The following is a 17226-nucleotide window of genomic DNA, read 5'->3' as shown; positions in this document are numbered from 1 at the left end:
AAGGGGCAGATGACGAAGACACAAGGGGAATTGACGTTCTTGAAAACGCGCTCGCTGATTGGTCAAAGGAGGACGGTGGCGGGGCATTATGTTGTCACTTCCGGCAACGGCGAAGCCGGTGGTTTGCTCGGGTGGTCGCGCGCGCGGGACAGAAAGAGACGGATCTGGTTAGTGATAGCGGTTTTCCCGACCCGCCATGGCCTCCCTGCTCAAGGTGGACCCGGAAGTTAAGATCAAGGTATGGCGGGAGAGAAAGAGAGAGGGGAGAAAATAAGCGCTTTCGCCACGGCCATGCCGTTGAGCATGTGCAGAGTGTCGAACCCGCTCCTAGGAAGGATCGGGTGTTTCCCTGGCGGACTTCAGTCTCGGCACTTCTCTGTTAACAAAACAAACATAACAAGAGCCTGCTGGTTGCTAGGTCGGAAAGGACTGAACGACTTCCTAACCGAATATTCTTGTCTTTAGTGGTGTCAAGCCCGCTATCCTTCGGAAGAATGCAAACCGGGCAGTATGGTGACCTTGGCCTTACCCTCTTGTTTGTCTCGCGCTGCTGACAACTGGAGCAATACTGCCTCTTACCAGGGGGTTCTACTCTGTAGGGTAATTAGATGTTGTGTGAGAAAGTATCAATTTGTGCCTGTCTAGCAGAAAGTAGGTTTAAGTTGAATCACGATTGTTTTAAATTACTGATAAAAAGTGCTAATTTAAGGCAAGTTTATAACTTCTTAATTCAGATGGTTTCTGACCAAGCATGCATGATATTTGGCTGATAAAATGTGCCTATGTTGCAATGACACTTGTGCTTGTTCAGGAACACATTTCAAAACATTTTGCTGTGCACCAAACTTGCCTTCTGAACTAGCTAGGTTTCATCATTTATTGAGAGGTAAGGGCTCCTTCTTTATATAGGAGCAAGACTTATCTTACATTAAGCAAGATATTATACCTAGAGCTTTCAGAAGAAATGGCCAGTAATTACTGGACAGAACAGTCTTAGATATTCTACTGAAAAGTAAGACCTATTGAGGTCAATGGGGCTTACTCCCAGGTAAATGGAGCTAGATTTGCACCTTAAATGTCCGTGCCATTTGACAATATGGCTATTCGGTGTTTGTTTATTTGTGCTCTTCTTCAGCCATTTTACAATACCGTACTCTCCCCAAGGTAGTTTACAGAATAACAACAATAGAGCTAGTAATTTATGCTAAATATAAACAGTGGATTTCAATAAACTAACATATAATTTCAAAATAGACTAACAGCAAGTACATTAACATTTTAAGGTTCATGGAGAACTACAAGTTTTCAACACCTGCATAACAGCTGCAGTTAGGGTAAGAGTGATGTTTCTCAAGAGGGAATTCTCTAGGGTAAGGTCATCACTTTGCACAATTAATAAATACAGTCAATAACCTATCATGGAGTGTTAAAGTTTGACTCAAAAATCAGATTATTGCTCTGGAGATACTATATATGAATGAGGTGGTTTTAGTTCAATTGTTTTGATAGAGGGTGTTGGAATATGGGTTTAAGAAATTATGAGTGTGCCCTTAGTGTAGAAATGCTCATTAGATAGTCCCTTAATCTGAGATTGCTGCAACGTGTCCAGACCTATAGATACTCAGATTTGCTGTTAATTTTTTTCTTTTCAGTTTTCCTCTTAATCCTTAACAAATCCTATAAGGCTGTTTACAATAGAACATCATGCTCATGTAGGTATAATGTAAGTGCACCGTTCCCTAACCCCTTGGTGCCCTCAAGTTTTCATCAGCCTCATTGCATGTATGGCCAATGATCACAGCTGTAGTCAAAAACATCTGGAGGCCACGAGGTTGGGGAAACTGTGTAATTGCTATGTGAATGGACAATAAAAAAGAAAATTTCTATCTTACCTTTGTCATGAAGTAATGTTTGTGTTTTATATTCAGCATGGTGCACAAGGCAATTATTTTACCAATAATAGACTGAAGAATAAAATAATACATTAAAACAGTAATGAAAACGCAAATTAAACCCAATGAAAATCCAACAAAATCCAAACAGCATCTAATTTAATAGGACGCACTCAGCTACACACCAGCTTACATGCCAAAGGCCTTTTGGGGGGGGCGGGGAGACGTGTTTGCATGACAGCAGAAAAACAACAGAGAAGGGAGCCAATTTAACCTCCCTTAGTAGGGAATTCCAGAGATGGTCAACATGTGCCTCTCCTGGTGCTTTTGCCTATAACCCCATCATCCTTTAACCACTGGCTGGGCTGATGGGGGTCATAGGTCAAACATGTGGAAGGCCACAAACTGCCCAGTCCTTATTTATTTTGTCCCTGCTACCCAAGATTTTTAAAACTAGAGATGAGGACTTTAATCTAGAATGTTTGAAATGCAAACTATGTGGTCAGCCCCTAAGCTGTGTCCTATTTCCAGTATGGCCTTTCTTTTAGTCAATTGTTTTGTAGTACCCACTCAAAACCAGAAGACCCTAAATTGGGCCCAATGCACTAGGCACCTTGAGTGGTGAAAGGCTGACACCTAGAAAGTTGGCACTATTTTTTCATAATTCGATGGTGGCACATGACTCTTTGGGTCATTTTTTCCAGTATCATCATCAAGCAACTGTTAATGGTCTTACACATGTATGAGAAGGTCACTGCTGAAGCAGCCTCAGAAGGAAGGGAGATGTCCCAGCTCTGAGACCATGCAATCTCAGAGTTAAGACTCGAAAGAACAAGCACCTCCCCCCCCTTTGAAGCCAGTTCAGAAAGAATTGTGTCAGCTGCCTCTCAACTAAGGTCTCAACTTGGCCTTGGAAGGGAGAAAAGGGTCATAGTGGTGGGAGGCTGGGGCCGCAGGGTTATACCAGTACCAATTGGCACCCCAGTCTCCTTTCATCCGTGGTGCGAAATCTCAATGGCTGGAAGCAGTCATCTAGACAAAAGGCAGGGCATGAAGCCTGCCCATGATCACTACCACCGCACTTCAGAGCCTGCATTAGATCCTTATAAGCCTCTGAGTTTACTGATGTATAAGTAAAGTTTCTGGCCTGTTGTTTCTCAGGGTTTCCCCTGATGAGGACTGAACCTCCTGTGACAGCCATTATAAGGGAAGTGAAAGAGAGATGCTCCTTCTTCTAGATCAGCTCAGTTGGCACCTGTGCTACTGGGAATTCTGCCTGACAGCACTGGGAAATACACCACAGATGTGTCTGAGGAAAGGGTATTTTTTTAACCCTCCATTATACTGTTGCAAGGGTAGATTCATTTCTATCCTGCCCCCTCCCAAAGCTAGACTCCCAATTGGTTTTCACATGAGCAATATAACATATAGTGATGCTATGTGACTTCTCTACTCAGCACTGGACAGGCCTCATCTGGAGTACTCCATCCAGTTCTGCATGGGAAAACTTAAGAAAGTTGCAGAAAGAGTTCAGAGGAGGGCAGCAAGGATGTTCAGGGGACTGGCAACAAAGCCCTGTGGGTAGAGATTGAAAGAACTGGGCCTGTTTAGCCTGGAGAAGACGGAGGGAAAATATAATAGCATTCTTCAAATACTTGAAAGATTGTCAAAAAGAGGAAGACTAGGATCTCTTCTCAATCATCCCAGAATGCAGGACATAGAATAATGAGCTCATGTTACAGGAAACCAGATTCTGGCTAGATATCAGGAAGAACTGACCGTTAGAGCAATGCAACAATGGAACCAATTACCTAGGGAGGTTGTGGGCTCTCTCACACTGGAGGCATTCAAGATGCTGCCATCTAAGAGGGATGGTTTAATGTAGAGTCCTGCACTGAGCAGGGGGCTGGACCTGTTACCCTTCTTGGCCCTTTTGAACTCTATGATTCTATGCACAGCTCTGGCACACATTATCGGGATAACATTCCTTAGATATCCCAGTTGCTGGAGATCACAGGCAAATGGGTGCTGTTGCACTTATGTCCAACTTGTGGGTTTTCTGTGGCAGCTGGTTGGCCACTGTGTGACAAGAATGTTGAAGCAGATGTACCCTTGGTCTGATCCAGCATGGCTGCTCTTACACATGCTTGGACCACTGTATTTTATCCAGTTCAGATGTGGTGCTCTAAGTTGCTTTTCTTTACTCCTACAGGTAGATTCTTTCAGGGAGCGGATTACAGGTGAAGTAAGTGTCTGTTTCATTCCCATCAATTTCATTTAATGCTTAAGGATAACTAGAAGAGTTTTTGGAAATGTGACTGGAGAGCCTTTGCTGGCTTTCAGAACATTGGGGTTACCAGGGAGGAAGTTTGCCTGTAGGAGTGGTCTGTTGGGATCAGTGGTATCTAGAACTTCTGTCCCTTGCTTTTGGAAGTTGCTCAATTCTGAAAGGGCCAGTTCTTTTTCTTGTTCCTGTGGGTTCATACAGAGCCTTGATCTCAGCCTCATTTTTCTGGTTCCCATGCAGAAGTTTTTAATGTTAGTTTGTGCATCCCAAATGGCTGTTCTTTCTCTTTCAGGCTGAAGATCTGGTGGCAAATTTTTTCCCAAAGAAGCTTTTAGAACTTGATGCATTCCTTAAGGTAATGCTGGGAGACTTGCTGTCTCTTACTGAGTGTTCTTGCTTTGTGAATGGCAGCCTCTTAAGCTAGATGTTAAGAGGCTGCCATGAATACCAGTTTTTGACAAAGTGTGGGGTTCACATTTAGCTGGCTCTGTGTAGTAACATGTGATGAACCTTGCCCAATTACCATTCTGCTGTGTCTGTTCTTCTTTAGGATCCTATTTTGAATATTCACGATCTCACCCAGATCCACTCTGATATGAACCTTCCTGTTCCAGACCCGATCCTGCTGACAAACAGTCATGATGGACTGGATGGAGTAAGATTGCTCATCAGGGTGTAATACTTAATTCTGCTCAAAATAGCATCATGCTTAGAATTACTGGAGTGACAGGGGAAAGCTCTGTGTGAACTGAGAGCACAAAATTGCTTTGTAAGGGTCCTTGTTTCCCTGTTTTGCTCCACCTTCAAGTATTGTGCATACACTTAGGATTTTCTGATTGTTTTTTCAGCCCAACATGAAAAAGAGAAAGCTGGAAGACTGTGAAGAAACCTTCCAGGGTAAGTGCCCAGATCTCTGTTGTACTGTCTGTCAGTGTGAGCTTGAGAAGCTGATTGGGTCTTTCGCCTCATTTGCAAGGTGTCTTGTAATCCAGAATCCTAAAAAATTGACCCTCTGTCAAGGGGTTTATGTAAATAAAAATACTTATTTTGTGTCCATCCCTTTATATAATTGTATATCTCCAAGACAACACTTTGGTGCTAGAGATAATCCTCTCAAATGTCCCAGTTTTCCTGCCCTACTGTGCCATGAGACTGGCTTGTATATTACTGCCATGCCATGGTAATGGTGAAGAGTGTTACTGGGTCTTCAGCAGGACAGGAAACTCTGCAGTTCTTTGAGCAATCCCAGGACGCATCATTTGCAACCTGGCTCATGTTTTCAGCTTCCATTTTTCTTCCTATGAATTAAACTCAATTGATTTCCCAAGAAAAAAAGCCAAGCACTGGCATCCCACAGTTAAAAGTGAACTAAAACCCATTTAAAAAAAAAAAAACTACCAAAAACCGGTTCCACTCAAATAATAGCTAAACTTTTGAAGTCACTTGTAAGGCATTATACAGTGTTTTGCAGAAGTGTTCACCCCTTTTGACTTTTCCACATCTTGTTGCATTACAACCTAATATTGAAATGGACTTAATCAGTGTTGCTACAGTTTGATGTACACAGGATACTTGATACTGTGAAGGTGCAAAATATTTTCACTTGTGACGCAAAAGTTAGGTACTCGTAAGCAAGATCAAAGTAGGCACTTGTTGGTTGCATAAGTATTCACCCCCAGCTTAAGTCAGTACTTGACAGAAGCATCTTTGGCAGCAAATACGGTTGTGAGTCTTCTTGGGTAAGTCTCCATCCAGTCTTTGTATCTGGATCCTGCACTGCATGCCCATTCTTCCCAGCAAAATAATCACTGCTGAGGAAAAGTCATTTCTATAACATGATGCTGCCACCACTATGCTTCACTGTGAGGATGGTGCTCTTGGGACAATGTGCATTGTTGACTTTGTGCCACACATAGTGTTTCTCAACAAAGCTAAAAAGTTGGGTTCTGATCTCATCAGACCACAGAACCTTTTTCCGTGTATTTGCTGTGTTTTATTTCAAAATGATTTTGATACTTTTTTTTAAGCAATGGCCTTCTTCCCACCAGTCTTCCATAAAACCCAGCGTTTTGGATTATCTGGGTGATAGTTGTCCCATGGACAGATTCTCCTATCTCGGCTGCAGGTCTCTCCAGCTCCTTCAGAGTGGCCTCTTGGTTACTTCTGTGACAAATGCCCTCTTTACCCAGTCACTGAGTTTTCTGGCTGGCCTTCTCTAGGCAGAGTAGCAGTTAAGCCATTTCCTTCCATTTTGTAATAATGGACTTAGTGGTGCTCTGGGGATGTTCAAAGTTTGTGTGTGTGTGGTGGAGGGAGAGTTATAACCCAACCCTGGTTGGTTCAACTTCTGCACAACTTTATCCTGGACTTATGTTAATAGCTCCTTAGGTTTCATAGTGCTGTTGGTTGAGAGATACTTTCCAATAAACTTGCACCTTCCAGAAAAAGGTGCATTTCATTGGAGATCATGTGGCATGAATTGCTCACATGTCCACTCCCTTCAACTTCTTACAGTATTCTGGGAGCAGTGGGTTGCACCAGAGTTTATTCAGGCATCTTACAGCAAAGGGGATGAATATTTATGCAGTCAAGAAGTGCCAGGAGATTTTTTTTTAGTTAACAATAATAACATTTTGCATTTTTACAATGCCAATTAAATCCAATTCAGTTCCAGGTTGTAACACAGAAAAAGTGCTGAAGTCAAAGGGGGTGAACACTTTTGCAAAACACGTTTGCAAAGCATTGCAAAGTCAAAATTAATAATGTTACTGTAAGTAAGAACAGGCATTTCACATTTGGACAATGGTCCTGAACAAGGCACCCATGGGCTCCATGGAGCTCACAAAGTTCTTTATTTCCTACTCTCTTCAAAAAAATACTTTTAATGAAACAGTGGGGCACAAAGTGCTTTTTCCTGTTCCTGAAGCTGCCACTGATCTGCTGTTAAGTGAGCATGAAGAAAAAGGAAGGCAAAGAGCTAGAGGCTAGGAGAGTAAGAACCAGCTTAGTAAAGAAGTAGAGAGAAGAGAAGTAGTGAGGTTGGAGAAAGGGAAAGGAGAGAGTAAAAGCAAGGAGGAAAGGTCTGTGGAGACAGAAGAAGATTGGGTGGGCCAGGATGCCACACTTCCCATTTCCTCTTCCCTCTCAGGCTCACTATTTCTGCTCTCCATCACTTCTTGACTAGCCAAGTCCCTGTGGCAGCCATTATATGACTAACCACATCTTCCATGAGAGCCTGTGTGTTTGTGTGTGTTGGCCCAGACAGTGGTTCTGAAATTCCTAAATCTGCTCACAGGTCCAAGAAAGTTAACTAACTTTAACTGTTGTGCAGAAGAATGCAGCTTATTGGGTACAGCTTTTCAGATTCTTGCAGCACTGCAATATGACAAGCAGAATTTCCTTCTTCTGCAAGTACTTAAAGATGATACAGAAAAGATGGAAATTTTTATTTTATTGAGCTTAAAAGTTGTGGTGGAAGTAAGAATAAGCCTGTCCAGTGTTGGAAATGAAAAGTAGGTGTCTGCATGAAAAAGCTTGGGTAGTCACCCGAGTGGCAAGCAAACTCTCACTCACTCCCTTAATGGAATAAATGGCTAGTCTCTTCTCATGCCACCAGGTACCAAAGTCTTTGTCATGCCTAATGGGATGCTGAAGAGCAACCAGCAACTAGTGGACATCATTGAAAAAGTGAAACCTGAGATCCGGCTGCTGATTGAGAAATGCAACACGGTGAGCACTGGGTTGACTCCCCTACCCCCACACCTACCACAATCCCAAGCTGACATAGTTCTCTAATCAATGGGCTTTGTCAGCATCACTGCTTAGATAGATTGAGGTCCCTAACTCTTCTTGTCAGTCTCAGTTTAGGAAGAGGGGCACTCACTTTCCTGTGGATTTTGACTGTTCCTTACCAGGTTTGGTCCCATGTGTTGTGGCAGATCATTCCAGTTCTCACTGAAGTAGTAAGCCTGCATCACTTCAGATGATACCTTAGCTGACCATACAAAAATAAATTCCTATTCAAAGACAGCCGGTGTACTAGGTGAAGCCTAGGTTTGAAACAGGTCTGACCCATTGGTTTTCTTGAAGATAAAGTTTTTGTTTGTTCTCAACGTTCTGATCTTTTGAACTGTTTATTTGAAGACATCTGACTTCCCCTGGCTTCTATAATCTGACCAACTCAGTGAGGGTTGGGCCAATAATTGGGTTTGAATGCAGGTGGCTAGGGTTGAAATGCTTGGTCAGTTCTCTTGTTTTCAGAATACTCTGGAACAAGTTTATCTTTCTCAGCCTGATCTTCATGGCTTACATGCAGAGCAGCCTGCCAGAATATCCACCAAGCTAGTGACACTTTTCCTTGTGACATTCTGCCCTGCAGGTCAAAATGTGGGTGCAGCTATTGATTCCCAGAATAGAGGATGGCAACAACTTTGGTGTTTCTATTCAGGTAATTATTATTTTTGTTTTTATTTGATTATATATTTCTAGCCTGCCCCATAGCTGAAGCTCTCTGGGTGGTTTACAATCAACAGTTGAGGTGAGAACCCTGAGAAATTGCCGGGTGGGGGTGTTCTTTCCTGTAGTGCTTTTTGAGCTAGCTGGGGAAAGGGCCAGGGGTTCGGAAGCTTATCTTGCAGACAAAAACAAATCAGGCTCATCTTATTTCCTGACCTGGACTCTCAGCCCACGTGAGACTGGTGAGGAGGCTTTGGGAGAGCTGGGGAAATGGACTGCTTGCCACTTGGGGCCGGGGGTGTTCTAGCTGATGTGGCTGTGCTCCTGGTGAAAGTCTGATCAGAACTGACTCAGGGAGTGGACACGACCACTCCTAAGCATCCTCTCTGTTGTAGAGGTCATACAGGTCCAGGGTATACCCAGAGCTGAGTACAATGAAGTTATGGGCATATAGATGGAGGATGCATCAAACCCTGGTGTGCGCCTACAGTCAGGCATGTCAAGAGGCAGTGAGGGTGGCAAAGAGCCAGCATCTCACTGCCTTTATTCAATACTCATTTTATTTCCAACGTTCGTCTTCCTCATGCCATTTCTGCAATTCCGTGTTACCCACCTGTACTCTTCCTTCCACTTGCGATACATGTTCTTTTTGTTTTCAGGTGGTCTCTAAGCTTTCTGTGAAGCCACATGGGTTTCTTCTGCTGTTGTCTACCTTTTTTCCTTGTTGGAATTGTTTGTAATTGTGGCTTTAGAATTTCCTTTTTTCAAAAATTTCCCACCCATCTTGGACTTCTTTTTGTCATTTGAGTCACTTCCCATGCTACTTTACTTATCATTGTTCTTAGTTTATTAAATTGGCTTTTCTAAAATCCATGGTGTGTGTTTGGCTGTGCTTGGCTTTTGCTTCCTTTAGAATCAAGAATTCAAGTAATGTCGTGGTCACTTTCTCCCAGAACGTCTGTAGCTGCTACTTTGTCCACCACATCTTCCATGTTGGTAATCTATGCCCTGGCAGTCACTAGATTACTACAATCTGCTGTATGGGGGGCTGCCCCTTAAACCACAGCTCATGTTGAACGTAGCAGCCAGGTTGTACCTGGGACCCATAGGTCTGGACAGCTGACACCAGTTTTAGTTGACTTGTATTGTCATATAAACTTCCAAACCCACCAGTATGCTGGTTTTAACTTAGAAAGCCCTACACGGCTTGGGACCACAATACTTTTTGGAGTGCCCTTTCTAAACACAATCTGCCTGCATACCGCACTCAACCTCTGGGACCTTTCTCTGAGAGCCAACTGCAAGGGAAGCTCAGAGGGTGCCAACCAAGGGGGAATGCTTTCTCTATGCTGGACCCCCCAACCTTGGAATAACCAGCCCACAGCAGCTCACCTGGTATCAAACTGGTAATCTTTTCAGTTGCTAAGTTAAGGTGGCTCTTTATGCCAAGGTTTTTAAAGGTATACTTGGTCTTTCAGGGTCATTAGGGCAGGGGTCCTCAAACTTTTTAAACGGGGCCAGTTCACTGTCCCTCAGACTGTTCGGGGGCCAGATTATAGTTTGAAAAAAAAAAACTAATTCCTATGCACACTGCACATTAAAATTAATTAAAATTAAAATTAATTAATTTTAAAAAATAATTTAAAATGTTTGCTCTGCTTGCTTGGGCTGCAGCAGAAGCCCAAGATGAGGTGGGGAAGAGCATGTCCATATTCAACAGACATAGCTACAATGTCTGCGATCGTGCTGGGAGGGAGGGGAAGATGGGTGTGCTCATGCTAGGTGGGGGAAGACGGACATGGTCGCACTTGTCCAGGGAAGACTGGCATGATCACAGGTGTGCTCATGCAGGGAAGGTGGGCGCAATCACGGCCATCTCCCCCCTCCCTCCAACACCACTGCGATCGCAGCTGTCTTCCCTGTATGAGCACAACCACAATTGCAGCCATCTCCCCCCCGCCACCCCAGCACGATCATGGAGGGAAGGGGGGTGTGATCACAGGCACACTCGTGCAGGGAAGGCGGACGCAATCACGGCCATCTCTTCCCCCACCCCAGCATGACTGCGCCCATCTTCCCTGCACGAGCACAACCACGATCGCAGCCATCTCCCCACTGAGTACGCCTCCACTGGCTCAGAGCTTTTGGACTCGCTTGGAGATTGTTTTCTCCGAGCAAGTCCAAAAACTCTGAGGTAGGCCTGATAAATCAGCATGGCAGGCCAGATTCAGCCTGTGGGCCATAGTTTGAGGACCATGCATTAGGGGGATTACCCATTCCAGATGTTTTTCTTTTACAGAATTAATTCTTCAGTGTATGTTTTTAGTTTTTAATGCTTTTTTGATAACATGCTTTTTAATGACAATTTTCTTTTTCTTGTATTGTGTTTATGTACTGTCATAAAGTGCCCAAAGAGCTTTGGATATTGAAATTAATAATACAGAAATGAAATTAATAATAAGCAACAACTCAGCTGCCTCTCTGGAAGCAGCTTCCCTGGTATGGCTGTCTTTGTTAGAGCTTTCCCTTCCTAATTGGAGAACTATTTCTGTCTGTCCTGGACTTAGATGTTCTTTCACCAAGGTGGGGACCCATCAGCGTGGCCTCTGCAATCACAGATTATCCAGGCCTACAAACCCTGGATATGAATGGGTCTTCCTTTAATATTTTCTTCCTGTCTCTCACCCTTGCAGGAAGAGACTGTGGCTGAGCTCCGAACTGTGGAGAGTGAGGCAGCTTCATATTTGGATCAGATCTCTAGGTGGGTGCCTTCTCAAGAATCTGAGAGGGCTCTCCCTCCTAAGTGCAGCCTCTCACCAGCAGAGGGGGCATGTCATCCATTGAGCTGCTTCTCTGCTTCCATTTCAGATACTACATCACAAGAGCAAAGCTGGTTTCTAAAATAGCAAAATATCCCCATGTGGTAAGTATAGAGTGCAGCTGCATTAAATTTATAATTAAAATACAGAATTAGAACTTTAAGAGCATTAAAAACAACTAAAAGAACATTGTTACTGTGAAGTCATGGCTTTTCCATTTTTGTAGATTTGGAATAGGAGTTATTTTCAACCAGTTCTCAGTATGTATTTATTTATTGTATTGCTAGCCCGCCTCTTTTCCTTTCAAGGAACTCAAGGTGGCTTACATAAATCTTTTCTCAATCTTATCCTCACAGCAACAACCCTGTAAGGTAGGTTGGATTGAGAGTCTGTGACAGACCCACAGTTGCTCAGTTGGCTTCATGGCTGAGCAGGGACTAGAACCCAGATCTTGTGAGTCCCAGTCCCACACTCTTAAATACTACACTGCACTGGCTCTCATTCCAATCTCAATAGTCAAGCCCTTTACTGTAAGTGGGAAGGAGATATACTGAGAGAGACCCTCCGAAGGCAGTAGTTTTCCAGAATATTCTCAGCTCAGTTCTGATCTCAGGGGCAGTCCCTCTGTTGCAGCCAGTCTGTAGAGTCTAGTAGTGGTTGCTAAATATCTGTCTTTGTAGGAGGATTACCGTCGTACAGTGACTGAGATGGATGAAAAGGAATACATCAGTCTGCGTCTCATTATTTCGGAGCTCAGAAACCAATATGTAAGTCATCCATCAAAGCTTCTTTTAAAGCCTCCCCATCTATTAGCCTCCTGACTTGTTCTCCTTGACTTTCCTTTTGGCATTAGCTTTTTCTTTGTGGCCTCCATTTGGAAGGGGCAGTAAGAGCCACTCCTGCTTTCATATGCTGCATCTTCTGACCTTGCCTTTTAAGGCCAAGAAAGGCAGTTGCTCCTGAACTGCCTTCAGCTTAGGCTGCAATGTAAGAGTAAGCCCACTTTCCTCTCCTGACCTGAAATGGTCAGCAGATGAACTCAAGAATCCCCCTTTGGATCTCCTCTTAATCCTCTTTTGGATTGAGAGACTCAAGAAGGGGGCGCATGTTTTTGTTTGCTTGGAACAGTTGCCGACACTTTGAGATAAGAAAAAGAGTGGCCTGTCTATTAGAGGAGGTGAATCATGTTTATCATGTTTATTGCATGGCTGCTGAAATACTTGCCAAAAAGGATTGAAACCGTGGAAAGAACTCATTTTTATGCAACTGTAAAGGCTGACAGCGGTACTGAATGTGTGGATGTTGTCCTTGTGAATTCATTATCAATATTGCCAGGTCTTTCACTAAAATACATCTGTAAGGATTTGTTTTTGCTAACTCTAGATGCATCTGTCTATTCAAGAGGGAGAGTTCAAACATTACTGTTAACCATAGCTTCACATGACAAGAATGACCCACAGCAAGCTTGGGTTTGCATGCTCCCGGTTCCCCTCTCCTGCTCTGGTACAGCTATGAGGAGGAACTTGGAAGCCCTCACTTCCATCTTTGCTCAACTTACGCTTTTCAGTGGTGTCCTTACTTTCATTCATGTTTGCTTATTTCTGACAAACCACAGTTAACTTCAAACCAGACTTTATAAGCTGCTTTACTTTTGAATATCAGTTGATTTTAACTAACTATGGTTTAAGGCAAGTGTGCAGAAGGGCTGCAGACCACATGCAGCCTCCAAGCCATTTCTAGCAGCTACTAGACTCCTCTGTGTATGCTTATCCTTTGCTTGTCTCCAATCTCTCACTGGGATGCCAGTGTGGAGAGGAGACCCTGGCTGCAGCGTGTTTGTGTGTACATGCCTTCCCTTCCTATGCCAGAGTACATGTGTATGCATAACCTTCAGATTTCCCCACTCCTGCTCCTGGCAAAACTATTTGATCTTCAGGGCCAAAATGTTTGGGCACCCTGGTTTAGGGATTGTTGAGATAGATAACATTGGTCTACAAATTTTGGGAAATTATCGACCTCCAAGATAAAATGTGCTAATTCTTACATATTTTGAGGAGATGAATTATAAAACAGGTGAGAAAGGTGCTGGTTGGCTAAAGTTTTCAAGATATTTCACAATAAAGAGTTTTACACAGGCGAGTATATTTGCCTACAAGGGAGGGAGGTGTCTGATGTTCATGATGCCTCGTGACTTCTCGACAAAGTACGGTAGAACAATGAAAATGGTACCACATGGAAGTGTATCAATTTATCTTCACTTTGAGACTAAAGATTATTACCTAACTGTAATTTATTGTTCTTTTATTGTAAGGTACATTTTTCTTGGTCAGACCTGCACATCATACAGTTACATCTGGTGGCTTGTGAAAGTGTCATTGCTTAACATTTCCAAGGAACGGTTGTGTGATATTTTCCCTCAGAAGCTGAGATGCCTCAAAACTGTGTAAACAGCACAGATAACTTCTGCTACATTTGTGGCGATGTTACATTTGCATCTCAAAAGTGCAGCATGATGGCAGTGGTAAAAAAGGCACGCCACTATATTTTGGATGCAAAATAGGGGAGCAGGACAAGAGTTGGGCCCCTCATTATTGTTGCATTACATGTGCAACTTATCTGCGTCACTGGCTAAACTAGAAGAAAAAGTTCATGCCTTTCACAGTCCCAATGGTGTGGAGGGAACCCACTGATCATAGTAGCAACTGCTATTTTTGCATGGTTCCCCCAACTGCAAAAGGGATCTCAAGAAAAAAGAAGTGGACCATGGAATATCCAAACATTCCATCCACACTGCATCCTCTACTCCATGGTGAGGACTTGCCAATTCCAGATTCACCAGAATCCTACTCTCTTAGACTCAGATGATGGTAAAGACGATGAGCAGGATGCAGCTGATCCAATGTCAGTGGGCCCAAACTTTAGCTCACTGTATGCTCCTCCTGAACCACGTCTAATTTCACAGAGTGAACTAAATTTATAATGATCAGTGTAGCACCATTCTCATTGCTATATCACATTTTGCAGAAAAGTTATGGATCATAATCACACATCCCCCTCGTAATTCTGAATTATTTTGATCTGAAGCTGTATCTTGGAAAGTGGAGCCAATTAATACTCAGGACTTAATTTTCCTTTATTAGCGACACAGTTCTGGTAGAATTTAGCTACTTCCATTTCCGAGGCATTCTCCTTATAGACCAGTGTAATGGGACCATGTTGGGACAAAAAGTGAAACCACAAATAATGGAAAAGAGATGTAAAAGCTTTTGAGCTCTTTGCAGCCTCATCAGGGAAGGTGTGGGAGTGGGGAGCATGCAAGTCAGACTCTCGCTGCAGCTCGTCCTCCTCATCCTGCACAACAATTGTTCGGTTTGCAGGACATGCGTGGTAAACCTTATCCTCCCAGAATGAAAAGTAATCCAGCATCTCCTCTCCCACTAGGTGACTCTGCACGACATGATCCTAAAGAACATTGAGAAGATCAAGCGACCCCGGAGCAGCAATGCAGAGACCCTATACTGAGCTCTCAACATTCTGAACTTATGAACTGTTCAGTAGGCTCAAGACAGTCTTTGCCTTGGTTTATGTGACTATCAGGATGGGGAAGCCGACTGGAAACAGTCCTTGCCACACTTCTAGTTAAAAATCTAAAGAAACTCTCTCCTTATTCTTTCTGGTTGGTTTTTATTTGGGTCGTAGGAGTTGCCCCCAAATCTTTGACATCTAGAAAGTATGGGGCAGAGCTTCTCTTCCTACTTAGGTGGGAACAGAGTAGTGGCCAATCTGTTCCAGGCAAGGATCTCAATGCCAGCAGCCCTGAATACCTGCTCTGTAGCAGCCCAAAGGAACTCTTCTTCTAGGTAGTTCATCCCTTGACTAGCCATCAGCAGAATCCAGTCCTGCTGAGAGCTGAGCTGTTTCAACATTAGTTCCACCACTTCAGTCTTCCCTCTGAAACTGCAGTTTGGGGAAATGAGTGCCCTTTTCATCTTATACAGCTGTCCTTGTAACCTGTTCAATCATGCAGATTTTAATGCCACTATAAATTAATCTTTCTATCCCCTACTTGATCCATTAGATTTGAAGTTTTGAATCCATGTTTATCTCTTCCAGAGATTGACAAGTAAGTAGCTTTCCTTTTGATATGGCACTCCTCTATCCGACAGTGAATCCTAATGTAACATTTGAGTTTAGGGGGCATTCACTGGATCTTGAGTTGGGGCAAGGCAGGCCTGCTTAGACTGTTGGTCCAGCCAGATAAGTTTGTTTAACAGCAGCATGATAGTTCAACTGCTGAATATCTAAATTCTCTCTTTTTCCTCATCTTTTTTTTCTTTCTCCTGCCCTAATAAGCAAGCCAGCAATGGTATTCAAGAGAGGTCCTGTGTCTAAATTAATTCTTTGGGCCTCAGTGTTGATCTTTATTAGTCTTGAAAGGAAGCTGGAAGGGGCACCAACTACCTGGGATGTTACAGTTTTCCTTGAAATGTCCTCCTAATCTTTATATTCCTCTTGTGCAGTAGTCTTGTGAGTGGTGTTAGACTTGTAAAAACAGTGGCAGGGTAAATGAAGTTTCTTGGCCTTTCTCCGTCTCCTTTTGATTGTTTTTTTTTTTTTTTAATCCTCTGCAGCTATTAAGGGCTCAGGAAGCACATTTTCCCTGGGCTCCTTGCAAATGCCTTTGTCATTGTCATTTGTAGCTGGGCAAGCCATAGTCTTCCCTGTGGCAAAGGCTCTTAGTGGTTCTCACTGTAGCTGCTACCCGAGAGCAGCCCGCCCATCCTTCCCCTGTGTTTCTTTGTGTCAGCGGCTTTGTTGGATTGTTCATATATCCTTGCCATGTTGAACGTATGTACAACTTTTACTATGTCAACAAATTAAAAGTAATAGGTACTTTGAATTCATCCTCAACAGTCACCATGTGTATGAGTGAGTTGGTGATCAGGGTCTTTGCCTGTGGCTCAGTCACTCGCGTGCCATCTTGCTTGCACCTGTGTGGATTTCATGGCCCCATCCACCTCCACCCCTTATCAGCAATGAGCTATAGCACTGAGGCTCCAACTTCAATTCTCTCATCTGAGCTTTCTGAGTAGAGTCCTCTTGGACACAGCTGTGAGGCAAGACTGGAAAGCTCTATACTGGTAAAGGAAGCAAGGATGTCCATTTCCCAACTTCTGCTTCTGACACTTAATACTTTGCACCACATAATTAGTTGATCTTGGCTGTGTCTGGCTCCTAAGACATGAAGGAATTGAAAAACTTGAAAGAATTGAATATTCAGTACATTGTAGTATAGATTCCTGGTCCCAACTGACTTTAAGGCTGAATTAATATTGACCAAATCAGCATGGGGCATGCAGAGGTCTCTGTTTAGCATGGGTGCCTTTTGTGTCAGAGGGTTAAGGAAAATGTTGGCTATGTTATGGATGTTATAGATAAGGATGTCAGTTAGGCTTTGTGAAAAGCTGTTTCCAAATAAGGAGGTCTCTCCATAGCACCCCTTCAGGATGACACTGTGCCACCATCTTTGCTAGTTTGCCCTGCTTCACATTACAGAGGTGACTTGAGTACATCAACAGCTCTGCCTCTGCAGTTCCCCCTCAGATATGGAGGAGTCAGTTCTAGCCAGACTACAGTGAGCTTTGCTAGAGAGAATATAACTGCACGGCATGGATACATGTTGACATCCTAACTTTTAAACTTCCTGGGGAAAGCTAACATGACAGAGGTATAGAGTGTTATGCATGGTGTGTCCAAAAGAATGAGGGAGAAG

The 17226-nt window shown here is 43.4% G+C and overlaps 1 protein-coding gene across 3 annotated transcripts; it reads left to right on the top strand.

The window, feature by feature from the left end:
• Window positions 1-93: 93 nt before the first annotated feature.
• On the top strand, window positions 94-16357 carry PSME3 (proteasome activator subunit 3). 3 transcript variants are annotated; one of them, XM_044418697.1, is made up of 12 exons: window positions 94-238; window positions 466-600; window positions 4105-4137; window positions 4472-4534; window positions 4730-4834; window positions 5028-5076; window positions 7796-7908; window positions 8558-8626; window positions 11328-11395; window positions 11503-11557; window positions 12134-12220; window positions 14895-16357. In XM_044418697.1, exons 1-12 carry the CDS (start codon window positions 197-199, stop codon window positions 14973-14975), a joined length of 900 nt encoding a protein of 299 aa, XP_044274632.1. In that variant the 5' UTR covers window positions 94-196; the 3' UTR covers window positions 14976-16357. The 3 variants fall into 3 exon arrangements, with proteins under 3 accessions (XP_044274632.1, XP_044274633.1, XP_044274634.1); XM_044418698.1 differs by lacking the exon at window positions 466-600; XM_044418699.1 differs by lacking the exon at window positions 466-600 and having other exon boundaries at window positions 150-167.
• The last annotated feature ends 869 nt before the right edge of the window (window positions 16358-17226 follow it).

Source organism: Varanus komodoensis, unplaced genomic scaffold (assembly GCF_004798865.1).
Source record: "Varanus komodoensis strain SLA01 unplaced genomic scaffold, ASM479886v1 scaffold92, whole genome shotgun sequence".
NCBI classification, from domain to species: Eukaryota; Metazoa; Chordata; class Lepidosauria; order Squamata; family Varanidae; genus Varanus; species Varanus komodoensis.
The sequence above is the reverse complement of the archived record's forward strand: the minus strand, read 5'-3'. Positions and strand labels throughout refer to the sequence as shown.

Coding starts and splice junctions, on each gene's coding strand:
- PSME3 (XM_044418697.1), top strand. CDS start 197: ATGGCCTCCCTGCTCAAGGTGGACCCGGAAGTTAAGATCAAG. Junction 8,627..11,327: donor ACTTTGGTGTTTCTATTCAG/GTAATTATTATT, acceptor TCACCCTTGCAG/GAAGAGACTGTGGCTGAGCT. Junction 11,558..12,133: donor TAGCAAAATATCCCCATGTG/GTAAGTATAGAG, acceptor CTGTCTTTGTAG/GAGGATTACCGTCGTACAGT.